The sequence below is a fragment of the Rhododendron vialii genome, chromosome 8a, assembly GCF_030253575.1.
Source record: "Rhododendron vialii isolate Sample 1 chromosome 8a, ASM3025357v1".
Classification (NCBI taxonomy): domain Eukaryota; kingdom Viridiplantae; phylum Streptophyta; class Magnoliopsida; order Ericales; family Ericaceae; genus Rhododendron; species Rhododendron vialii.
The window spans coordinates 3398181-3423416 of NC_080564.1; the positions used below are offsets into that span (position 1 = coordinate 3398181).

The window sequence follows — 25236 nt, forward strand, 5'->3', positions numbered from 1 at the left end:
GACCGACTGTAGATGGACCATCTTGATTTACTGAATTTTGCTTGTTATGTTCTGGCAGGGCTATTTGTTCTTCTGGATTTGGACGGGGTCGCTTCCGAAACCTCCGGTATACAATGGTTCCTCTCCAAACCCGACCGACTGTAGATGGACCATAACCACCATCCAACCTTAATGGATCACCACCACCACCATCGCGCCTCGCATTATACACGTTAGTTTCGCCGCTCATCGCATCCACTTCAACATCTAGCCTTGTCTCTTCCACATCGAGCCTCACATTATCCACCACCAGCCTCGATGGATCACCACCACCACTATCGAGCCTCGCATTATCCACTTCTGTTTCACGACCATACAGCCTCATCACACCCACATCGAGCCTCACATTATCCACTTCCGTTTCGTTGCCATCTTGCCTCGTCGCATCCAGTTCATCTTCACCTTCATGCAACATTGCATCCACTTCCTCTTCATCATTCACAGAACCATCCATCCTTGTATTACTTGATACCATTGACAAAAGTGGTTAAAAGATATCCAAAAGATGTGCATATGTCCACAGACATGTACTTATATATGCTTGAATACTTGTTTGGATAACTTGTTTAACTGTTACTTGGATGTAACATGCTTTCGTAGCCTGACCATATATACATGATAAAATTCTCACTTAGCAAGCCAAAGAGAACCATGTTCTCTGTACCAGGAGCCAAACCGAATTTCTTTATCCCTTTGAAAGATCACATATTTTCCATTACCAATTCCCAGAGACCCTAGAATCAATTGAGGAGAAAACATGTGTATGTGAAACCTAACAAGAGGTGGGCAATACCCCAAACCGGTTTTGTGGAGGTTCCTTTGGTACACGTGGGTGGGCAATTTTAAATTGATAAGTTCTCTAAATTCTATTGATTTTTAAGGTTAGTTTGGTAAAATTGCCATACTAAAAAACGAAGCAGCTAGAGGGATTTTAGGCACATTACCATGCTCTTCCAGCCTCGTCGCATCCACTTCATCATCCAGCCCCGTCGCACCTACATTGAGCCTCGCATTGTCCACTTCTGTTTCACTGCCATCCTGCCTCGTCCCATCCACTTCATCCACACCATCCTGCATCATCTCATCCACTTCCTTTTCATCATTGACAGAACCATCCATCCTTGTATCACTTGATACCATTGACAAAAGTGGTTAAAAGATATCCAAAAGACGTGCATGTGTCCACAGACATGTACTTAGGATCTTGAAAAAAGACCAACATTACTAAACATAGGCAGAGAAAACTTACCCATAAAATCCACAATAGAAGTTGGGTCTGTCCAATCAAACTCAGAATTCTCCATATCTATGAAAAAAAAAAAGCTTCGATTACCTTCGAGTACAAGAATTCTTACGAGTGTAAAGCTAGTGTTTGTTGTCTCTGTCAAAAATTACGTGCATTGATATGAAATTGTATCAACACGAAGAAAATACATTTGTCTTGAAAAAATTCAAAACGCCTATTGTAATTTTGAGAATAAACTTCAAAACAAATGTACCAAAACCATACGACTACTACATCCAATCATATTTTTCACCTAATAAGGCCACCACCTCATGAAGTAGGTGCAAATTCATATAAACAAACTTCATATTTTCGTATGTTTTTTAAAATTCAAAGTAGGTGCAAATTTTTCCAATTAATATTAGGTGGACGAATACTTCTACAATAGTTTATACACATGCACACACTTTCTTTTTATAGTCGTCCACCTCCTCAATAAATGACTAGGATTATTTTAATCTAACAACACATATTCTCCTTTTAGAATTCTCATAAAAAATATATTTTCTTGTTCACATCTCTAGAATATTTCAGAATTCTCCACGCAAGCCTAACATATAATAGAGATTTTACAACCGACATTCCAGAAGAAAAATGTAAAGTAGTGCATTCTTATTTTCTATAAGTATTTTATTGAATAACATGGTCTTGCAAAAAAAAGTTAGATAGTTTGATTAAGCACTTAATTAGGAATGTCTAATAAACGATTAAAATGTTAAAAAATGACTTTGACTATTGAAGGGGGACCTAGTATGAATTCTAAATAAAATAGATAATTTTCACCATATTTTCAATTATTGACAAGATTTCTTGATATATCCACGTATTGTAGTTAATTGTGTTAACTAGTTGGTTCAACTGTATAAAATCAATATGTTTGATTAAAGTAAAACTTAAACTACCAATAAAAAAAAAACTAAAACGGAAAGAATAAAATGCAGTGGCAGCCCGTGCCCCGGCAGACCTATGGTGGCTCCGCCCTTGCCCCTTCAAGTTAACTATTCTTTGCATTTGACTGTTTTCGGTTCCCCTTTTTCAATTTTTATTTTCATAAAGTTATTTGTGAATGCAAACTATTTGAAAAGTTGTGAGACCAAAAAGTAGGTAGAACAGACATTTCTCAAAAGAAAAAAAAAAAGGTCGGTTCAGAATAGACATTTCTAAATTCAACAGTTGGAGAGAGAGACGGTTGCCTTGCTTTTCAAGGGAGGCGGGGGGCTGCTGGCCCAAGGGGGCAGCAGCGTGCTGCTGTCCCGGATTTCTGGGCCTACTCCGGTCTTGCTCTGATAATCGAGAACGTTCACTTTGTAGAGCTCATCGAGTAGAACAACTATGCAAAAAATCAGCTTAATTGGATATCATTAAGTGCCTGATCAGAGCCCATATAACTCTCGATCCATGGATTACAGTAGATTTGATCCAGTGTTTCGGATCTATTCTTTTTAAGATAAAAAGGGTTTGATCAGGTATTTAATGATATCCAATTAAGCTGATTTTTTGCACAGTTATTCCACTCAACGAGCTCTACAAAGTGAACGTTTCCGATTATTAAAGCAAGACCGGAGTGGGCACATAAACCCGAGACAGCAGCACGCTGCTGCCCAAAAGGGGCAGCAGCCCCCGCCTCCCTTTTCGAGGGACCCATCACTAGATTATTTCCGTTCAAAATCAAATCTGAACAGACTTTTTTTTCCTTTTATTCATCTCTCACCCATTTTTGAGATTTCACATTCAATCACATGTTTTTACATTTTAACTTAAAATTTTCACTCCAAAACTGTGAACCAAACACGGTGAAAACTATTGCCCTTGCAGAAAGGAATGGAGAGAGATAAAGGCTTGGGACTTTCCAGTAGGTGCTGGAGAATTAATGATGACGTGGGTACCCTTACTTGCCACGCGTACAAACCAGCTTTCCAGACGGTGACACGTACAACTTGCTGAATAGCTTAGCTAGCCTTTATACCACTTCTGTACAAAATACGCACATGAACTCGATCTATATACTGTATAAAGTATATAATGCATATATAATCACTCAATCCCCTTCATTTTCATTTTCATTTTGGAAAAGAATTACCCCTTTGGAACAATATTCAAAACATTGCAATATTCAAGCGGTGGTGGAGATGGGTGCACTCTCTGATATCATACACTGTCGTTCAAGTTATGAAAGCAATAATAAGCTCAAGAGAAACAAGCAACTGCAGGTATTATTATCACATATTTACTTCTACGGCTAAAAATTAGTCGATTTGAAATATACGTCACATCATCAGCCATATCACCCTCTAGCTTAAGTTATTTTGAATGAATGATTAAACGCGGACATACGTAATCAAATGAATAGATAATTAAAGTTTAGAACTTTTGAGGTTTAAAATTAAGTTACAAAAAAGCTTAGTAGAGTTGGAGAAATTTAATTGGGTGGCTCTACGGTGGGGTAGGTTGCACGCACGCACGAGCTGGGGTCCGAGAGTGTAAGCACATTTTTTCAAATTATTCCAAGATACAAAATTTACGAGAGCGAGAACTGATTGAGAGGGAAAGTGCAGAGCTAACGAAAGCGAATGATTCATCTCTGAAGAATTACGTGGCGCGCGGCGTAGGTTTTACAACACTGTCATGCGACGTTGTGATCCACTTTAACACACAATTACAATATATGACTCCATCGCAACTAAATGTAAAACACTAGATAATCAATCTCTCGGGGGGAGGGAGGGGGGCTGCTGCACCCCATTTTGGGGTCCACCTCGATCTCGCTCCGATGATCTGAATCGTTCACTTTGTAGAGCTTGTCGAGTAGATCAATTATGTAAAAAATTAGCTTAATTGGATATTATTAAGTATCTGATCGGAACCTTTTTATCTTAAAAAGAATGGATCCGAAACACTGGATCAAATCCACTGTAACCCACTGAGAGTTATATGGGCTCCGATCAAGTATTTAATGATATTCAATTAAGCTGATTTTTTGCATAGTTGTTCTACTCGACGAGCTCTACAAAATGAACGATTCAGATTATCGGAGCGAGACCGAAGTAAACCCCAAAATTGATTTTGGGCAGCATCACGCTGCTGTCCCCTACGGGACAGCAGCCCCCCGCGTCCCTCTCGGGGCGGTGGCCATATTCCCATAGGAGCCCCGAAGACATTAAACACACGAGTCAATAATTGAGTTGTTAGTGTTTGACCCACACTTGTCCTGAAACCCCAAAGAATGGATAATAGATAAGGCTCGGACTTCCAGTAAGTGCTGGATGATCATGATGACTTCATTGACTTGGGTACCCCTTACTTGCCACACGTACAAACCAGATTCAGAAGCCTTTTGACACAACAGCTTAGCTAATACTCCGCTAGCCTGCCAATTTCCATCACTATATATACACATGAACTCTTGAAGCATGTGTACCTAAATCCCAATTCATTTCATTTGTACCAAAAGCCCGTTTGGGACATTCAATATTTTGCAATATTCAAGGGGTGGTGGAGATGGGTGTTCTTGACGATATTCTAAAACACTGCCCTCCTAGTTATTATGGAAGGAAAAAGCTCAAGAGAAACAAACAACTGCAGGTACTACTACGTACATATACATATATACTTTCTGCGCTCCTATTTGTTGGTCTCAGTTAGTATTTTTTGTTGTCCCGAAAAGATTATTTCGCTCCAAAATTAAATGGGCAATAGTTATTGAGTTTCCACTTTTTCCCTTCCATTCATTGATGGGTAAAATGGAAAATCAAGTGATTAAAAAGGAAAGCTTGTGTTCCCTTATTATATTGGAATCTCGCATTATTATATTTATTATATTGGAATCTCCAAAAGGAACCAACAAATGGGGAAGAATGGAGTGTGGTATTAGATCCTAGCTAGCTGTTGTGCTTTGTATTCCTTCCGTTTCTTTTTTAAAGTTCAGTATTTCATTTTGCGTTATCCCTTAATAAATGTCTATTTTGTAAAGTTAGTGGGTAAAAGTTAGTACATTTTTTATTTTGCTTATTTTGCCTCTAAAAGTAGATTTCATTTTGAAAAGTTAGTAAAAATATAATGATGATGCTTCCATAGAGGTTTAATAGAGAAAGTGAAGGTAAAAGTTGATTTGAAAGGTGTAATGATGATATTTTTTTAATAAGTTGGAGTTACAAAGCGGGACATTTAAAAAGGGACGGAAGCAGTAGTTGGTTTGTTACCAGGAAAACCATTTAGGCTTGTGTATTATACGGCCTCGTTTGGTGTGTGGTAGAGGTTGCAAGAGATTGATAGCGAAGAAGGAACTCGAATCGGGATTAAGATTGAAACTGGTAGAGAGTAAGAATTAGTAGTAAAGTTGCAAGTCCACTCAGGTGTGTTCGATTTGCACCGAATTGTAGGTTGGATTGTTAAACAGGCCTATATACAACCATAACAATTCAAGTCATGCCTCACAATTCGCATCGAACAAGGCATATGAACGGACAAAAATTACCGGAATAATTATAATGAATCTACCGTAATTTTCTTCAGAAGAATGGATGTGTAAATATAGTAAAAAAAATTTTTTTTGATTATGTGTAAATTCATTAATTGATAGTAGTATTTTTGCTCACAAAATATATGTAACTCAAAGTTTGTAATAGCAATTGTATATTTGATTTGTGATGGTATCAGACAGTGGAAATAAGGATTAAAATGGACTGCCATGGGTGCGAGAGGAAGGTGAGGAAATCAGTGGAAGGCATGAAAGGAGTATCCCGGATAGAAGTGGACCCAAAGCAGCACAAACTCACGGTGATCGGTTACGTCGACCCGAAGAAGGTGTTGATGAGGGTGCGGCACAAGACGGGGAAGAATGCCGAGATGTGGCCGTACGTGCCGTACGACGTGGTGGACCACCCGTACGTGCAGGGGGTCTACGACAGGAAGGCGCCGCCGGGGTACGTGAGGAACGTCGAGCTTGTGCCGGATCCTCAGATCACCCGCCTTGCAAGGGCTAGCTCTACTGAAGTGAAGTATATTACTGCGTTCAGTGATGACAATCCAACTGGTTGCTCAGTGATGTGATTATATGTATCTGTGTAATAGGTGTATACAAATAAGCAGACATGGTTTGTGTTGTGGTGGCTGAATGGTAGCTTGTAAAATATGCCAGAAGATTGTCTTGTAAGCAGGGTTCCTGTAAAGAGATTTTTGTTTGATAGTGTTGTTATTATTACCTCTTATAAGATTGATAATCTTACCAGATTCACAGTAAATTGATTAATTTCAAGGTATTTTACATGCTTTATTTTATGAGGTATGATACAACATGCACAACATAGTTAGGTGGCACTGTATCATTGAGTAAGGGACGAGATGCTATTTTACGGTGCCGAATGATACAATGTCACGTAAGCATGTTACGTATATTGTTGTGCAAAAGTGTTGTGTTAATAGACTTTTCCTTGGGGCATCTCTAACCCACCTTCTATTTCTTCAAATATAGAGGAAGAGCAACTCCAACCCATCCTCTATTTCACCTTAATCGTGGAAGGAGGATGTCAATCTTAATTGCAGATGTTCTAAATCTATGCAGTTCTACTTGGATTTCTGAAAACGAAGTACCTGAAAGAGCAACTCCAACCTATCCTCTATTTCACCTTACTCGTGGAAAGTGGATGTCAATCTTAATTGTAGATGTTCTAAATCTATGCAGTTCTACTTGGATTTCTGAAAACGAAGTAACTATAAGAGCAACTCCAACCCATCCTCTATTTCGCCTTTAATCGTGAAAAGCGGATGTCAATCTTAAATACAAATGTTCCCACTTGTATTTCTGAAAACGAAGTAACTGTACTTACCAGGCTAGATAGTTTCGGAACTTCTTATGCTCGAATGAATTATGCAGGAAAATGCTGGGTATGTGTGCAGCTAAGAGGTGTTTGGCCTAATACATTTGTTTTTGTAGTCCTTTTTTAAATTGTCTTTTTGTTAATTTCACGTCAATACAAAGAAACAGTTATCAAACTGTTCTCGAGACCTTCTGACATTACAAGCATCAAACGGTTCTGGACAGATCTGAAATTCTGGATCCGGTGCATTGGTTAAAGTTTCGGTTTCCATTTTTACAGTTAATTGCGGGACTCTGTAAAGTGCAACAAATAGAAATGCATCATTGGAAATGGCAAAGACAAACTCGTTATCACAACTTCGATTTTCCTCACTACCAATAAAGAGAACAAATCAAAACCGGGTGGGGAGAAAAATGAAGTGAATCAAACATAATGTGGCTCTAGAAATACAGAACACAATAGCACAAAATACTGCTTCCACCCCCACAGCTGAAGGAGATCGATCCCCGGTCCATAGCATTGGACAAAAGGGGTCAACAAGAGGATACAAAGGGGATTAAATGGAATGGATGGGAGGGTGATCATCTCTTCTGTCCTGTTATATTGTTCACAATATGGAGCAGGCCTTTTGTGCTTTACTCTTCTTTTTCTTCTGCTTGGGTGGCTGGAGCACGACTTTGATGGCTGCGTCAAAAACGGACTTCACATTCTGCCACAACAAAGGACACATTCCGAGAAACACTTCAGCGAGGAGAAAAAATGACGGAAATGGGAGAGAAGGTTGATGTATGTTACGCATACCAGCTGTGTTTTTGAACTACACTCAATGTAAGAAGGTGCCCCTATCAGCTTCCTTAGCTCCTCGCCCTTGAAGACAAAAGAGTTTGAGAAACAGTATATCAGAAAAGCAGAGGTAAGAAAATGCCATGCAAACTTGAAAAGAACACGAGAAGCAGTAGTCTGTAGTGTTTACCTGTGCGGTTGAAATTGGCACTGCGCCAGGATGGTCTATGAAGAATTGCTTGTCATCCCGAAGATCTGAGGTTATGATGACAAAGTATGAGAAATACCACTTCATTGTGTGAAATCATTGATGATGATCATGTACTCAAACAAACTGACTAAAACAGAATAACAGCATGCAAATGAGCATGAAAATGCAATGGGGACTGAGCTAGACTGATATTAAGCAAAAGTTCCGGCTTGATTTGAATTCAATCTTAGGTCAACCTTTGCTTTAGATCAAAGCTTCCCCTAGTTCGCAAGGCAATGTTAATTTTTATGTGATCTCTTCACGTATTCTAGGATGTCATACAGCCAAAAACACAATGAAGACTATACATTTATCGTCTATTGAACATTGGCATCGTATCCATGAAATGGAATCACATCCAACCAGTGACCAACTTACCATCCTGGTTGAGCTTTCTTCTTCTTCTTCTTCTTTTTTTTCCCCCTTCTCGTCCTCTAATATGCCCTCTCAACCTACTACCAAGTTACTCCTATCTTGAATAATTAAACAGCTGTAGAATAATTTTTTATATTTCCTTCCGAAACAATAGCATGTAAGAAGTATTGGACAAGGTAGTTTAATACTCCCAACTCCCAAGCTTTCATAAAGACATCAAACCAAAGTGAGTAAAATGGTTCACTCATGCTACAGAAAGAAGGCTTGCCAGCAGAAACAGTTACAAGCTTCAAATCAAGGATATCACAAAGGTGTAAGTCGAATTTTCAAAAGACAAATATAGATTGCAAAAAAACCTTCCCCTCATTTGAGTAAAGAATGAGAGTAATTATTTGCTTCAATTCTGGTAGCATCAAGAAACTCTCACTTGCTTGGAACACTTCCATGCATCACAGGAATATCAATGATTATTCTTTCTTTCTGTCTTTCTCATTCTTCATTAAAGGCAGGTAGCCTATTAGCCATGTGGCTGGGACTTGGGAGGTAACTTTCTAAACACAAGCCAAAGGGGCCGGAACGCTTCAACCAATTCGGAATATAATGACCTCCAAAACTCATGAAACTTATTAAGCAATCTTCAAAAACTTCCACACACAAAAAGGGGAAAGTAAATGAAACCATGCATGATGCAGCACTTACTTTTTACACATGATCATTTATGAGAGCAAATTCAATTTCAGGAAATCTGATGTTAAGTAAAAGTGTTAACTTACTCGAGGGAAAAAAGAAACAAGAAACAAAGGTTAAAGGTGTTGCAAGTTATGAGGATCAATAACGAATCAAGAGGAGACTAACCAAGTTTTGTGCCAACAAGAACTATAGGGACACCAGGGGCATAATGCTTCAACTCAGGAATCCACTGCGATAAAAGAGGAAAAAAGGACAAGCATTTCATCATAAATAAATAAATTGCAGGGTCTCTTATCGATAGAATCACAGAGAGAGAGAGAGGGAGAGAGAGAGAGAGAGAGAGAGAGAGAGAGAGAGAGAGAGCTGTCTCAAACAAAACCATCAACAGAGAGAGAGAGAGCTGTCTCAAACAAAACCATCAACTCCTCACCTTTTTGGAAACGTTTTCATAGCTGGCCTTGCTAATGAGAGAGAATGCTAGGATGAAAACATCTGCCCCACGATAACTCAAAGGTCTTAATCTATTGTAATCCTCCTGTCCTGTTCCAGAAAACAAAGCCAGACCCATAAGAATACAAATACACACACATGCATTAAAAAATATATATACAGTATTTCATGCTACAAATTACAATCAGACTACCGTGTGTTGATACAAGTGTAACTGTGTAACCAAAGAAACCAGCTACTGCAATTGCAAACATACCAGCAGTATCCCACAACCCGAGGTTGACAGTAGCCCCGTTGACAACGACATTAGCACTGAAATTGTCGAAAACAGTCGGCACGTAATCCTGTTCCCATCCATTGAAAAAATCGAATTTGTAAGAGGTGTCTAAACTCTCTGACAACAAACAGAATCACAATAATTCCCCGGTGGTTCCACAAATCACAAAGTACACGGAAACCAAAATACATGGCTAGAATTTTACACTAAAACATAAAACAGCCTCACAGATTAACAACTCAAAAAACTCATAACATAGACTAACAAAAGGCCAATAGCCATGCACAATAATCAAATCCAAGAAACCCATGATCCCTCCAAAAATTTCTCTTGGTTCTTTCCTTTTACGACCTTTATGCAAGCGATACTATAATGATGCATTGATGAACAAATGTAACTTAATTTCCGAAATACCCAAACATTGAATTCAATTCCTTCCATTGCTCATCAACTTCTATCTACTCCCCAAATTGTATGGGAACAATAACCATTACACAAAAAGATCCATTTCTTTTGGAATGCCCATCCTACCTTGCTCCTTTTATTATTTCCCAAACAAATACACGAAGAAAATGGCAATGCAGAATCCAATCATAAAATCCAGCCACAAACAGTCATGAAACCCGACAAAGCAAGCAAATTTGTTTTTCGGTTCAACGGTCAGGTGTCCGAGCCAGCTTATGCGCACCCCAAATTATCCCCTCCCCGGTCCGGTCAAACGTAGGCCATCTACGCTGGACTAGGGTATTCACAAGAAATAACTTTCTTACGGCCTAACGCCAAGAATCGAACCCTGTTCAATTGCGTGGAGAACAGAGAGAAGCAATTGATTACACTACAACATTAAATCACAAAAGATTAAGCAATTCAAAAAATGACGAACGTAATTGAAGCAGAGAAGAAGAAGCCTAGAGATACAAATCCGAGACTCACCGTGGGAAAAGTGTTGCTGGTGTAAGATATCAGAAGGCATGTTTTTCCAACGGCGCCGTCGCCAACCGTCACGCACTTGATGAACCTCGAAGCACTCATTTTTCCAGCCCTACAAAGAAAAAATCCCTCAGATCTTCTTCAGAAGACCTGATCACAAGAATTCACACCAATGTGCGTTCCGTTATCTCCCCCTTCCGTTCAGCAACTCCGATCACACGTGCACAGAGAACGGCAGAGCATTACGCGCTTAACGCCAACCCTAACCCTAATGGGCAATAAACTGGAAATGGAGAAGGGAAAATGATGAATTTGTGGAGAGAGAGAGAGAGAGAGAGAGGTGTATGTGTTTGTGTGTTGTATGTATAGTTGTTGTGTGGTGTGATTTTTAAGCCGGGAAAGAATGCCGTTGAAGCGTTCGTTGGGGGCAGACCAACTCCCTGCCCAACGAAACCGCACTCTTACTGGCTCTCATTGGCTGTCTTCGCGCATTTTCCGTAATCTCAGCGACTTTGCTTTTTTTTCCCTTTCAATAACAATAATACTACGGACACGACTACCGATTAATCCCCTCTCATATATAGTGGGATTCATTTTACAATTAAATGTGTGGAGCCGACACATATGTGAGAGAGAAGTGGTCGGTAAAAGTGTACGTAGTATTATTGTTTTTCTTTATAATTAGAGCGTTTGGTTTGAGATTAGTCGGATTAGTTGGTGGGTTTGCTCCCGCACGATTAAACTAAAGTTCGATTATTGGTGTCAGACCGCAATAACATAATTTCTTGTCAATTCGGTGGTCTTAGCGTGGATGACGTACATTTGAACAGACTAGGGAGAGAATTAGTTAAAGTGCGGTAAATCGATTCAGACACCCTTAACAATCGAATACCGGAAAAAAAGAGAGCAGGTTTTTTTTTTAATTACCAGGGTGTCCGGACTAGCCCATCTTGACGAATTTTGAAGAACCAACTCCATCGATCATTAGGGAAGCTGAACTAAAATTGAAGCAAAATTCCATACGGATTGAGACTGAGCAAAATTTATAGCTTTTGGTGGAGTACCAAATTTTGAACATCAGGCCAACCGTTAGGTTATAGCACGATTCATAAATAGGGCCTGTTTGGTTTTAGTCTTATTTGTAACCAGGGTTCATGCAGTGTAGGGGTGCATCACAATTCACAGGGTTGAGATGAAACCTAAACTATTAATAGTCGAGATAGATGGCTTGGATTATGCACTACACCCAGACCCCGGTTTCTTTCGGAAATGGAACTAGCTAAGTTGTGTAAATAATTTCTCAAACCTGATTTACCTGAGTTAAGTTGCTTAACTACTTAATACTTCAAATATTGACATTTTCTCTTCTATACAAGCAAACAATCAAAATAGGTTTCAAATGGTTTTGCTTGTTCTTATATTGTTTTTGTGCTTATTTTAAGCTCTTTCCGAATAAGCAAAGTAAAAGACAACAACAACAAAAAATGCACACTCCAGTATACTTTTTACACTTTTTAATCCTAACCGACAGCCCATTGAGTTGTCTTTAGCATTTAACATAAACAAATAAGAAAACGGCCCTTCGCATTATCCGATGTAAACCTTCTCTCTTGGCTTCATAGAATTTAAACACGATTTATAGCCGTTGAAAACTAATGTTGCATGCAGCTAACCAATTGAACTTGCAGTTATGAGAGATGCACCATGATCAGCAAAAGCATATGGTCCGCACATCATTCGATTTCAGAAACATTGACCAAAAAGGGGAAAACTAGCTCCTGAGGGTTTGCTTTGAGAATACTTGAAACTTACAGGTTTACTCCCTCCAAAGGTTTAAGGTTCGAAATCTTACACGTGTGTTATCAATCCATATGAAACGTTGCACTGACTTTAATCAGACCCCCGTAGTAGACAGCGGGATTGGCCCATTGGGCCGCTAGGGATTAATTGAGCGGCGCTTAACAAGTGAAAACAAAAACACAGAGAAAAGGAAAGCCTATATTTCCAGAAGGGAGACTGACCGCAGGGAAAATGTTGCAGTCCTTTTAACACAAAACAATGCTACAGAAAATTCAAAGTAGTAGTGACATCTGTGGGGCTTCCATGAAAATGCAGAAAATAGTGCTGATATTTCTGAGATTGTCACTTTAGAGTTTAGAGACGCAAATTTCAGCATGGTTCCCCTTCAATTTTCTCATTTCTGCACCGTGTTTGAAACCAACCATGACTACAATAGATCGGAGAAGAAGAAAACAAAGACAAGGTACGGATGAACAGAAGGTGAAGATGCAAAAATCATGTCAAATCTTTTATTGATAAAGGCCAATGCTTAACAAGTAGCAGCGTGGCTAATTGGCCATAGAATACAATGTGGTAGGCAGGCTTCGTACCATTGGGACACAAGGAAGCCGGAAAAAAACTGCTTAAAATACACGGGAAACTTGATAATGCAACGATGTAACTACATAAACGAAGATTTGGTACAAAATCTAATATAGTTGCTAAAGCTTAGGTTTCAAGACTTGCAGAAAGCATGGAGGGTTTCATCAAGAGCCTTTCTATCATACTCCCCTGTGAACACACAATTGCCTAATGGACCTTTCAAGAGGATGAGCCTTAATAGCCCATCAGCTACCTTCTTATCAACCTGCGATCCAAAATATATAAATGGGTATATATCTATGCAGATAAACAATCGTGAGAGACAATTAAAGTTCATAGGGGTATATTAAGACCTAAATCTACTCCCTCTGTCCCTTGATTTTAGTCCATTATACCATTTTGTTTGTTCACTTTGAAAAATCAATGACTGGATGGGCAACTCTTGACAGTGTTTTCGTTTCAAACTCACAATGGGTTACAGAAGGGTATTTATGAAATGTTGTAACTTTTAAAGTGCAACAATTTTGTCTAATTAAATAGTAGAATACCCTGCTGATCAAAAAAATACAAGTAGAATACCCCAAGATGGCCAAAATTAAGGGACACAGGGAGTATTTGTTTTTAGCTTCCAAACAACTTAGTTTATCTTACCGCCATGACAGACTTGAACATCTCAACTGTCATTGTATCAGGAGGAGCAGTGGGTAGCTTAGCCTGCTTCAAGATATTGCTAGCTCGCTTCATGATGGATTCGTCGATCCAGCCGAGGCGGTATGACATGTCAATAGCCATAACCTGCAAAAATGCACTCAACCACCTTCAGCATAAACACGCTGCATGTCAAAACAACTATTTTATCTCTCTCCCTGCATGGTGATGAAAATATTGAACACATTACCATGCCAGCAGCAACAGCTTCTCCATGAAGCCACACTCCGTAGCCATAACCCGTTTCTATAGCCTGTAAAATAGCACGTCCCGTACGATAACAAAAGAACAGCTAAAAATTCCTTTAAAGGAAAAAAAAAAGAACGTATAATGACAAAATAACCAAAATAAAGAGAGTATGCCCACAATCAGGCATTGTGCCTGAAGTTAGAAAAGAGAGAGGTATGATAAAATAGCAGCAGACGCTACAAGCTAACCATGGCGTTTCAGCCTCACTCTTCTTTTTTTCCTTCATCTCTTTTGGGCGGAGTGGGGTTGGTGGGCGTGGGTGCCAATCTCAACGGGTAAGTTCATGAGTCAAAGTACTGGTGTAGCAATAGTGTCAGGTATATACTTGCAAACATTTCTTAGATGTTGGCCACACCAATTGTAGCTCAAATTTTAGTTCTGACAACCTACTAAGCAGCCCACAAATTTTCTAATATTGCAGCTTTCATCATCTAAAAACAAGGAATGTATACTAGGAAAAATAATGAGATGAACAAAGATTATCCAACAAAGGTACTAACCAAAAACCAAGCTAAATTGTGTACATCTGCTAGAACAATACGAATGATGTTCAATGTCTTCTACAAGATTTAGGAACCAAATTTTCTTATGAAGTTGTTGAAGCACTTCAAAGTTCTTCAAACTCAACATAACGAATGACAAATTGCTCATGCAGCGGTGCCAAAAATTTACATAAACAAGCACATTTCCCTATCCAGAACATTGATCTATGCAATTCCAAAGAACACACAACTTACATGTCCAAAAGTGTGACCCAAGTTCAATGTTGCCCTCAGCCCACTTTCCTTCTCATCAAGGGATACAACTTCAGCCTTGTTTTCACATGATCGCTTGATAGCATAAGCCAGTGCATTGGGGTCCCTGCAAAGGAGCAAGCCAGTGAGTTCTGCATAAGATTCATATAGAAATCCATAATAAACATGAATGCACCTGGGCACCATTTTTTCCCTTTCTAGGGATAAACCCCCACACAACCTCTTCCTGCAACCAGAATACTTCAACCTTGGACAAGTTCATGTCCTTTTTGTGTCATCTTGAGATTACATGGGCGCTTTTAAAGGTGACAAGATTTGGGTATAGATCATGGGATACAGGTTGGCCATACACCAAACAAACCTTTTTGCCAATTCGAGTTTACTACACAAGTGCACAACTATGTTTAAAGCTCACAAATTAGGTATGCAATTCTCTTTATTAGGCATTATTTACAAATACCATTTTATATTAGATAATAAAAACAAATAGCAATTTAACGCTTGCGGGGTACCCTGCCTTAGAAATCAAAATTAGATGAATCTAGTAATGCACACCCACAGTCCCACACCCCATACCGGAACCAAAGTCTATGTAGGCCCCAATGCGTGTTATAAACGCACACCACATTGAAAGCAATGACATCAAGTTTGCTTCTAAAAGGAACAATAGAAACTAATAGTTTCTACTTTCTAACTTCATTTCTAACAAGTAGTCCTTTTGGTTTGATTACATCTATGCGTCAGGTCACCACAAGGAACCTTCATAATGTTCTTTCCATTTCTTTTTGGATATGCAAAGAGATCCCATCAATTCGCAACAAAAGACAGTGACTCCAAGGGAGAGAGATCATGCTATAGAAATATTGATCACTTTCACAATCAACAAAAAGCCAGGCATAAGAGCAAATGTATAATTCACCTGGACATCAATGCCTTCATATTCTTCTCTTGCCACTCAAAAAACTCAGCATCTCTAATGAGCCCATATTTTATAACCTCAGCAAATCCTGATGCTAATTCTCTCTCCGGCAAAGTACTCAATGTGTTGGTATCTATAAGCACACATTGAGGTTGATAGAAAGCACCAATCAAATTTTTCCCAAGACGATGATTTATGCCAGTTTTTCCCCCAACAGAAGAATCGACCTGGAACAGAAGAAATATTCAACGATGAAGTGGCCTTTGCAAACAAAAGCGTACAAGATGATAGGTTTTGCAAATGGTGACATACCTGCGCCATAACAGTTGTGGGAATCTGAATGAAATTAACTCCTCTGAGGAAGGAGGCAGAAGCATATCCGCACATGTCGCCGATGACACCACCACCAAGGGCAACAAACGTGCAACGTCTATCTAACCGTGACTCGATTGCCTTGTCAAACACTTTCATTAGAACGTCCTATCATGGTATAACATTCATGTCAACCCCAACTTCTCCACAAAAATCCACAGAAATACCATAAAACAAAACCTCATGAGACATACCATATTCTTGTACTTTTCACCATCTGGTAGAATCACACTCTCAACCGAAATATTTGGGTTCTGATGTGTTATGGCACTAACAACTTTATCCAAGTATATCGGTGCAATGGTGGTGTTAGTGACCACAAGGACTCTTTTTCCATGAATATGCCTACACAATAATGAATTGAATCAATTTCAAACTCAATCAAAGCAAAAGACCATGGTGTTTAGAAAGCTGCTCAAGTAGTTTAATGCTAGTTCTGTCGCTTGAAGAGTTAGACTAAGTTTGACCTAACTTTATTCTCGGATTATTTCTTCTTATCCCTTTTTTTTAACCTTATTGTTAGTTTTGCTTGAACTTTTTTTATCAGACAGTTAGTTCATCCTGACGAGAGGAAAAAAAAAATATGAACCAACTCATCGAAAGACTTTTGTGGACTTTCGTAAGAGCATCATCATCTGCCTCTTTACTTACCTCTTCAATAAATTAAAGAGTCAAAACAGGAGAAAAAAAAAACCACAAACCCTTCATCAGGCTCTCTTCCTCCCTCTCTACTTTGAAAAAATTCTAACTTTGCTACAGTAACTCGTTTATTCCCACGAGTTACTGTTCATCAAGTGTCATCCATTATTTTAATCAGCTTTCAAACAGAACGGCGGTAATGGTTGCACGGAATGGGCGGTGATGTATTCCAAACAGAAAGCTGAAGATGATGAAGACGAGAGAGAGAGAGTGATTTTTTAATGGGAAGGCTTTCGATGTCTTTTTCTTTTTCTTTTTTTATCAGAGTTTTTGGGAATTTCAGTCTGTTGCTTTTGAAGCCCAGAGAGAGAGAGGCGGGGGGTTTTGGTTCCAACGTACTGGTTTTCTCTTCTTCTTTTTCGGTTTTGGTTCTGCGGGTTTGGGTTTTTTTAGTATGAATATTTAATTGAATAAAAAGTGAGCGTAAAAAACGTCACATAGTAGATATTTTAAAAATAAGTAGCTAAATAATGTGACTTTTTAAAAAGTAATTTAGTCTAAAACGGAGAGAGACGGTACGGATGCTCAAAAACTTTGGTCATAACTTAACTCTTTATAATGCTATTGTCTAGTTGAACCAATTATCCACAGAAATGCAACGCAAAACGCTAAAGAAAGAAGGAAAAAAAAAAAAAGGAATGACAGAAAAAAAAACATATTTTTATTTCGCCCAAATTGGGTCTTAGAGAGAGAAGCTGAATACCTTTGGAGAAGATCGGGTTGATCAAGAAGCCCAGACCCGATATAGATCGGGTAGCTCCGGTTACCCAAATCGACGTCTACAGTGGTCGGAACACTTGAACTCGCTTCCCTCGGCGATTGTTCCATCACCTGAGCAGTTGAACTGGCCGAAACCTTCAACTGCAATTTAGCAAATTTCAAACCGTTACGGGTCGAGGGCGCAGGGAGAGAAGGAAATCGAGCAGAGAGAGAATCGTGTCTTGGACAGAGAGAGGCGCGGTGGGTGGAGAGAGAAACAACATTTCTTGGACAGAGAGAGGAGGGATCCATGGGGTTTGGTGCTAATTGGGCGCAGGGAGAGAGACAGAGAGAGATGGGTTGGGTTGGGTTGGGTTGGGTTGGTTTGGCTTTACATAATTGGGTTTGGGGAATTTGGGTTGGAGGAGGAGAGGAGAGGGAAGTGTTGGTGGTGGTAGGTGGAGAGTATACCTGTAGGTCCGGATACAGACTTGCCTGCCACAGCACCCAGCACAAAATCTAACCAGCTTAATTACTTCTTCCTAAACTTTTGTTAGATGGAGCATATACCATAGCGCAGTGAATGAGTTATTCACAAAATCGTGCAATCGTAATTGTCTATTTTGACAATCGATAGTTGAGATATGTTTTAAAATTTTGATTGGTAAGAAATATCTTTTATCGGTAAAAATTAATTTTTAATTCAAATCATTCAAAACACTTTTGGACGCTCACCATTGAGTTCCGTAAAAACACATTTACGAAGTACTTCATAAATGAGTTTTTCTGTATACGATAAATGTTTTGGTTTGATATTAATTTCGTCTTTTTGGGATTTTTGTTCCACAACATAGAAAGAGACGTAATATGAAGGGCTTTATGGTCAAATGGTCACTCAGAATCTAATAGTAAGATGATTGTACTAATTCACACCTCTACTAAACATTTTTCAAAGATTCTTATCATGAGATTTTTATAATTCAGAATCTATAATTCATTACCTGTGCCAAACACCCACTTATACTATTTATAATTTTTTGCTTATTTTTCATTTAAATTCCGACAGAAAATAAGCAAATAATACTGTTAACCAAATGAGCCCTCAGTCCCCTTTGGACTTACGATGGTTGGAAAATCTTACGAAACAGGTTAATGGGTAAAATTTTACTAATTGATTCACCGTGATTTAAACTCAAGTAAGTTGCACAGTCCAAGTAGAGTCTTGCAAGCAGCTTGAGCAGGCTCGTCTCGTTAGTAGTCGAGCTGAGCTCAAGCTTGAGGTGAATCTCGTGTAGTAAACAAATGAAGCTCAACTAGTTTGTATAAGCTCAGCTCAGCTCCTTCTACCCCTATACTGGACCCGTCCAATTGTCTTCCAACCGAAGAGAAGCTCCTTCCACTTGAATTTAACAGTAGTATCCAACTGCACAAAACAGAAGTCTGAATCCAAAACTATTTTCACATTAACTTTCTCAAAACTAGACTAAAAGCACTTAGAATATGTCACAACGCATCCACAGAACAAACTATAAAAGACATAAATATATAAAGACTCTTACTTTCCTATCACCTACCATTTTGCAACCACTTTTATACCCGGCTAAATTAAGTTATGAGAGTCACCATCTGTTTCACCTTCCCAAAAAGACAGCATCAGGCTTCGCAGAGAGACCTGCTCGATTTGAAACCCTAACATTCGCAAAAATTTCCAGGGTTCGATTAGCCCATGCAAAAGGTGAATCCACAAACATCTATACAAAACCCTCAATTTCCAGATGCATGTGTTGTTTAATTACTGGAACTAGTTGCCGGGTTATTCTCTAAAAGAGTAATCTCTTTACGTCATGCATTCCGTGAGTATTTTTGGCCTCGTTGCATACTGACTCAAACACATGGATACAAACGTTTGCGAAACCCGTCACTGCCTCGAAAACATGAGGCAGCCCCATTTGAAGATTGTTCATCGTCATTGCCCTTGTCACACTCACAGCCTTCTCATGCTTACCCTTCTCTTCCTCGGCCTTGGCCCTCAAACACACCACCTTTTCCCGTTTCGCCACAATCGGGTCCTTAGTCCTAGTAGAGGCTCCATGCATCGAGTATTGGCCATACTTGGCCTCGAGTGATCTGAGTTCAACCACCTTCTTCTCAAGCTCTTTAAACGCTGATTCCGACCTCTTCTTCTGCCTCTGCTCTTCCGTCTGTTGAACCACAATGGCATGGATCACCGTTAAGAAGCTCTTTATCCCTTCAGACGCCACTTTGTCAGGTAAACGGTCCATCGCAAGGTGCCACTCTTCGCAGAGAGAGTAAATTGCAGAATCCTCTAGGGTTTTGGGGACTGGGGCGGTTTTGTTGAATTGGAAGAGGCTAAGGCGGAGCCAACCGGAGAGAGACTGGATGTAGTCGCGCTCGGACTTCACTAGATTGCAGAAGGCAAGGTGCCATTTTTGGAGTTCTAGTTCGAGTTGGAGAGTGGATTGGCGGTGAATTTCGGATGTTGGGTTGGTGGATGGAATGGTGTTGAGATATTTGAGCTGCTTTACTATGTGTGTCTGGACTTGGTGGCATTCGTATAGGGTTCTCCACATGCCCATCAATCTGTAAAATCAGACACATTAGAGCACAGAAAATTGCACTTCTCTCATAGCAATTGTGCAAGCTTCTTTACGAGTCCTAAGCTGATGAAAACGATGAACAGCTTCATTGTATATATTGAATAAAGACATTTTCTCCTGTAGCACTGCGTTCATCATGCATCATTAAGGTGAGATATATCAGTTTCTTATTAGTCGATAGTAGTTTTCGTTCTACTTACTATCCCCGAGTACTGCTTCTACTTGCTAATTAGGAAAATTTTCATGCACGCTTCTCAATGATGTTTGCCGCCACACAACAAATTTTTTGAATCCGCCCTGATCAACTTAAAGGATAGATTAATCTTACAGAGTCACTCAACTCAATTTTCCTGTATGTTATAGAGTCTTTCTGATACTTTTTCATTCTCCTGAGTCTAACAGTGACTAAAAAGACAAACTTGGAGTAGTTAATTACAAAAGCTCAGCTGTCTGCAGTCATAATCTATGATTTAAGAATCTCCTTTCATTGGGTGGGGGTGCACTTAAAGCCATGTGAGTTGGTGAAGGAGTCACATGCAGTAAATTCACCAGTATAAGGTCACCTCTTGAAAAATGCGGACAAGGTGTCCCAGTAGTGCGCTACTACGCTAAAAAGTGTAGTGTACCTCACCGAAATCCATAAAAATGAACAGTTCAGATCATCAAAATGGGATCTCGGTGGAACCCACCGAGATGCACCACTACCGCCGTTCATTAGCCAGCCCCCCGTTTGTCCCTCAATGCCTGCAAATGCCCAAATATGTGCGTGTGTGTGAATGCGTGCGTGTGTGTGTGTGTGTGAGAGAGAGAGAGAGAGAGAGAGAGAGAGAGAGAACTAACCCTTTAACAAGGTCAACAAGTTGTGGGTATAGCTCAGATTCCCTCAATTTGATTATTTCAACAGTGGTAGTCTCAATCCCTTGGGAAGCCACCATAATTCTCGATTCTAGTTTTTCAACATCTTTCTTGGTTTTCTCTATCTTCACATAGTCCGCCCTCTTCAGTTCTAGCTTCCTCAGCTGCTCAGTCCTTTTCTCATGCTCCATTTTTAAAGTCTCAGCATTCTAAGACCCCACAAAAAACAAGAAGCAAAAGGACATAAATATCACTAAATCTCTCCATTGTTGGATACTTGTCCAATATTTTACTCGCATCAAAAAGTCGAGTGTTTGAATTTCACAATATAATACTGACACTAGCACAATTACATGTTCTCCTTAATTCATGTCCATAATTTAAATATCACCAATCTTTTAGACAGGATAATACTTGAGACATTGATGTGCCGGAACCATTCAGTGTATGTGGGTTCCACGTGCATCATGTGGGGCCCACATTTTATCGAAGCTCTGGCACATCTGAAACTTGTCCATATCAGTGTCCAGACATCTATTCCCATAGCACTGCTCTTTCAGATATTTTCTGTCCATATGGCATGTGCACGCGATGCTCTCCTAACCAACAAGGGTATCACAAAAAGGGATGGCTGGGCCAGTCTTACACCCTAGATAACAAAAAGTTGGGTTAGGTGTCCACTCATATTGGTTTGGGAGCACCATATTAGCATGATTAATAATGAATTGCAAATACAAATTTCCAAAAATCGCAATCGTATGAAGTTACGTGCCTCAAGGTTTGAAGTGTAAGAATTACAAAATGCCACATCATTCTATGTGTGTATAACTCGGGATGAAGATTAGGATTCATTTGCAAGGACTAAGGAGAGTGGCCACAGCCTAAGAATGAGACGAGGAGAAAAGTGAACAGACAATGGGAATTGAAAATTGTGAAAAGCAATTAGGAATAATACCTTGACTTCCAAATACAATTTCTTCTCCCAAGCATATAGTTTCTCCACAGTAGAACAGTGACTCCCGCGGACGAAATCTCCACCACCAAAATTGCTTCCACCACCCAGTTCCCCAAACCCCTCCAGTTTTTGACATGTACCCCATGACGTCCACAGCAATGGACTCAAACTCTTCCCATACCCATTAACCTTGGCTGCAAACAAAAGAAATGGAATTGAGTAAAGAGGACATATAATTGTATATATACAATGAATCATACGTTTTCACGACGGTGTCCAAGGCTTTTTCGCTATCATCCATTACATGTAGCCCATTCTACATATATACTAGCTTAAACCCCCTGAAATACTCTGTACCTAAATTTCTCTATACCCCTGTTTAGGTGCATTTTTATCCATTTTGTTGCATGAGAATCTTAAAAGATTAAAAGGTTCCAACTTGATCCAACAGCCAGAAATACATCACAGCAGGTGTATAAAGAAATTTGGGTACAAAGGATTTTAACTCGAAATAATGAGTGAATTTGACTATTGGTGGTGAAATTGAATTGAAACAGAATCAAGTTGGTTCATACATATATGTTACCGGTACAATACACCACAAGTTTTTATCACCATTTTTCACTCCATTGCAATGTGATTCCTTTTCTCTATTCACAAAATCTGTGTCCAATATCGAATGTTAAGACATTCTTAGAGAAGGCGGGTCAATCCGCTATTCAGTTAAAAAACATTCCATTCATTATGCTTTCTTAACTGAAGCAATCTTCTGCATATACTGCCCTAAACGCATTAAAATCGCGAATAACGAAGTTCAGCCCTCGAAATTCAAAAGGAACCAAGTTGGTTCCCATGTGTGCATATATACAAGGGCTATTATATATCACCAAAATTTTATCACCGTTTAATTCCTTCCGATATGATCCGCCTTTCTCTAGTGATCTACAACGTTACATGGCCCTCCTCAATGCACAAAATAAGTATCAGTATCGGACACGCAATTTTGACATACACCTAGTGAGCCTATTCTGTAATTTTAATCTACAATGAACTCTTATGAACACTATTTATTCAAGAAATAGCTACATGTTTTCGAGCATTCCACCGCTGCTCGGGCCGCAGCACGACGCCGATGTAACATAGAGAGACACACACACAGGTGTACGTATATGTTGGGGAGTAGACTACCTGGTGATCTTTGATCAGGAAAACCACAAGTTGGAACTTCCAACAGTGATGAGAGATGGGCCCCAGCATCAGCTGCTCTCAGGAAATACTCGTCCAGCTCCTTGACGATCTCAACCAAATCTTTCGACTTACTCGAAACCACCATCGCAAGTTCACTCGTCGTCGACGTGTCCTTCGAATACCCACTGACCACCGACAACGGCGCCGCCCTCGCCGCCCCAACCCTCGTCGTAACCGCCGCCTCCGACACCGTCACGGTCGTCGCCTCCCACTCCTCCTCCGCCACCGCCCTCGACGAAGACGGCATGAAAGGGTCCCAGAAGTCCCACCCCGACTCCGCCGCCGGTGGCGGCGGAGGAGGCGGCGGCGGCGGCGGAGGGAGAGCGGTAGAGGCGGTGGTCGAGGTGGTTGTCCACGTGGATGAAGTGGGGCTCATTGGAGGAGGAGGTGGCGGTGGCAGGGGAGTGATGGGTAGCGGCGGCGGGGAAGGGAAGAGCGGCGGCGCGTGGTGGTGGTCGTCGCGGTGGTGGTGGATTTCGGCGGTGGCGAATTGGAGGAGGGCGGAGCCGGTTGTTTTGAGGGATTTCAAGTACATGGAGTGAGAGGCGGAGAATGATTGTCTAGCCTTGACAAACTGTTTCATGTAACGCTTTCTTGCTTTGCATCTTGACACCATTTCTTCTCTCTCTATTCTTGAATAACAGCAACCCATTTCCCCCTGTTTTCCTTTCTCTAAAAAAACTCCTTTCTCTCAGATTTCTTCAACCCCTCTCTCTAAAAACTCTTCTCAAAACCCAATGGGAAAACAAAAAGTAGTAGGAGTATTTTGGTTCTGTTGGTACTTTGACAGCAGAATAAGCATGGCTTTGACCTCTGATGCTTTCATCAATGGAGACCCCAGTACAACTGCAAGTACTCGTACTAGTAGTACTATTTTCCCATATACTCCTATATATATGTACTGATGATGGACTTACCTTTGCACAATTTCGGTCTTGAATCTTTTGTCAACAAGAATCTTAATTTGAGAAAGAGCACCCTTTCAAAACACCCTTGAAATTTCTTGCAACTTCAAGAAACCTCTCTCCTGTATTTCTATCTCTTATCTCTGAATGTGTGTTTCTCTCTCTAGATGTGGTGGGGGGAGATGAATAGTACAGCACAACTTTGGAGAGAGGTACATACACGGAGCACTGGGTTTTGGGCAGAGTGCCAAAAAATTTATATTTGAAATACGATGACGATATTACCCTTCTGGTTGACTGGAATTTACAGCGTAGGCTTCTATGCAGGAACAAGACAACACAGGCTTGGAGTGGTAGTACATCCAGTTGGGTCAAAGGAGTGGAAAGTGGTACGAGAACAGTGCTTGATATGGGAAGCTGCGAGGGTACTTTGGTAACTCCAAGTTTCAACGGCCATGACCAGCTTGTTACGGTAAGTAGTGAAATTCTTCAAAAGAGAGGGGGTCATAAATGATACTATTTGAAGAATGTAACTGACATTGCCAAGGCATATTTATAAGGAGTAGGGAGTAATTTTTTTTCCCATCTTAAAAGGAGGGGAGGTAATTTTTTGAAAATCAAATAGTACATGTTTGGTAGGAAAAGAGAAAATTGAATGTTGCAGGGAAAAAAATTGGGAGGAGGTAAACAAAAAATACATAAGAAAGTTACCCTTTTTCTACTATTTTTTTTATTAAGTTTCCTAATAAAAAAAGGTATGTATTTAATAAAAAAAATAGTAGAAAAAGGGTAACTTTCTTATGTATTTACCATTTTTCTACTATTTAATTAATATGTTTTTTACCCGTGTCTCAAGTGTGAAAAAAAAAGTCAAACAAAAAAAAGAGTCAAACAAACTGACTACTGAGTAGTCAATTAAAAACTCATGTGTTTATATGAATGTTTAAGTTTGGTTTTCCATATAAAGAGTTGAACTC

The 25236-nt window shown here is 39.8% G+C and overlaps 3 protein-coding genes across 5 annotated transcripts; 1 reads left to right on the forward strand and 2 right to left on the reverse strand.

Annotated features, from left to right (window-relative positions):
• Positions 1-3397: 3397 nt before the first annotated feature.
• On the forward strand, positions 3398-6582 carry LOC131298355 (heavy metal-associated isoprenylated plant protein 26-like). Of its 2 annotated transcripts, none has more exons than XM_058323772.1 (2): positions 3398-3534; positions 5981-6582. In XM_058323772.1, the coding sequence occupies exons 1-2, from the start codon at positions 3454-3456 to the stop codon at positions 6371-6373; spliced, it is 474 nt and encodes a 157-aa protein (XP_058179755.1). In that variant the 5' UTR covers positions 3398-3453; the 3' UTR covers positions 6374-6582. The 2 variants fall into 2 exon arrangements, with proteins under 2 accessions (XP_058179755.1, XP_058179754.1); XM_058323771.1 differs by lacking the exon at positions 3398-3534 and adding an exon at positions 4649-4906.
• Positions 6583-7441: 859 nt separating this feature from the next.
• LOC131298357 (rac-like GTP-binding protein RHO1) lies at positions 7442-24438 on the reverse strand. 2 transcript variants are annotated; one of them, XM_058323776.1, is made up of 10 exons: positions 23295-24438; positions 22107-22300; positions 21137-21360; positions 19520-20279; positions 9945-10032; positions 9669-9778; positions 9404-9467; positions 8114-8178; positions 7942-8007; positions 7442-7849 (listed from the first exon to the last, which is right to left on the reverse strand). In XM_058323776.1, exons 1-10 carry the CDS (start codon positions 24004-24006, stop codon positions 7748-7750), a joined length of 2385 nt encoding a protein of 794 aa, XP_058179759.1. In that variant the 5' UTR covers positions 24007-24438; the 3' UTR covers positions 7442-7747. The 2 variants fall into 2 exon arrangements, with proteins under 2 accessions (XP_058179759.1, XP_058179758.1); XM_058323775.1 differs by lacking the exons at positions 19520-20279; positions 21137-21360; positions 22107-22300; positions 23295-24438 and adding an exon at positions 10899-11397.
• Positions 13177-18495, reverse strand: LOC131298356 (3-dehydroquinate synthase, chloroplastic). Its single transcript, XM_058323773.1, has 8 exons — positions 17683-18495; positions 16475-16625; positions 16221-16388; positions 15909-16135; positions 14972-15095; positions 14176-14238; positions 13929-14072; positions 13177-13542 (listed from the first exon to the last, which is right to left on the reverse strand). The coding sequence occupies exons 1-8, from the start codon at positions 17988-17990 to the stop codon at positions 13411-13413; spliced, it is 1317 nt and encodes a 438-aa protein (XP_058179756.1). The 5' UTR covers positions 17991-18495; the 3' UTR covers positions 13177-13410.
• Positions 24439-25236: the final 798 nt, after the last annotated feature.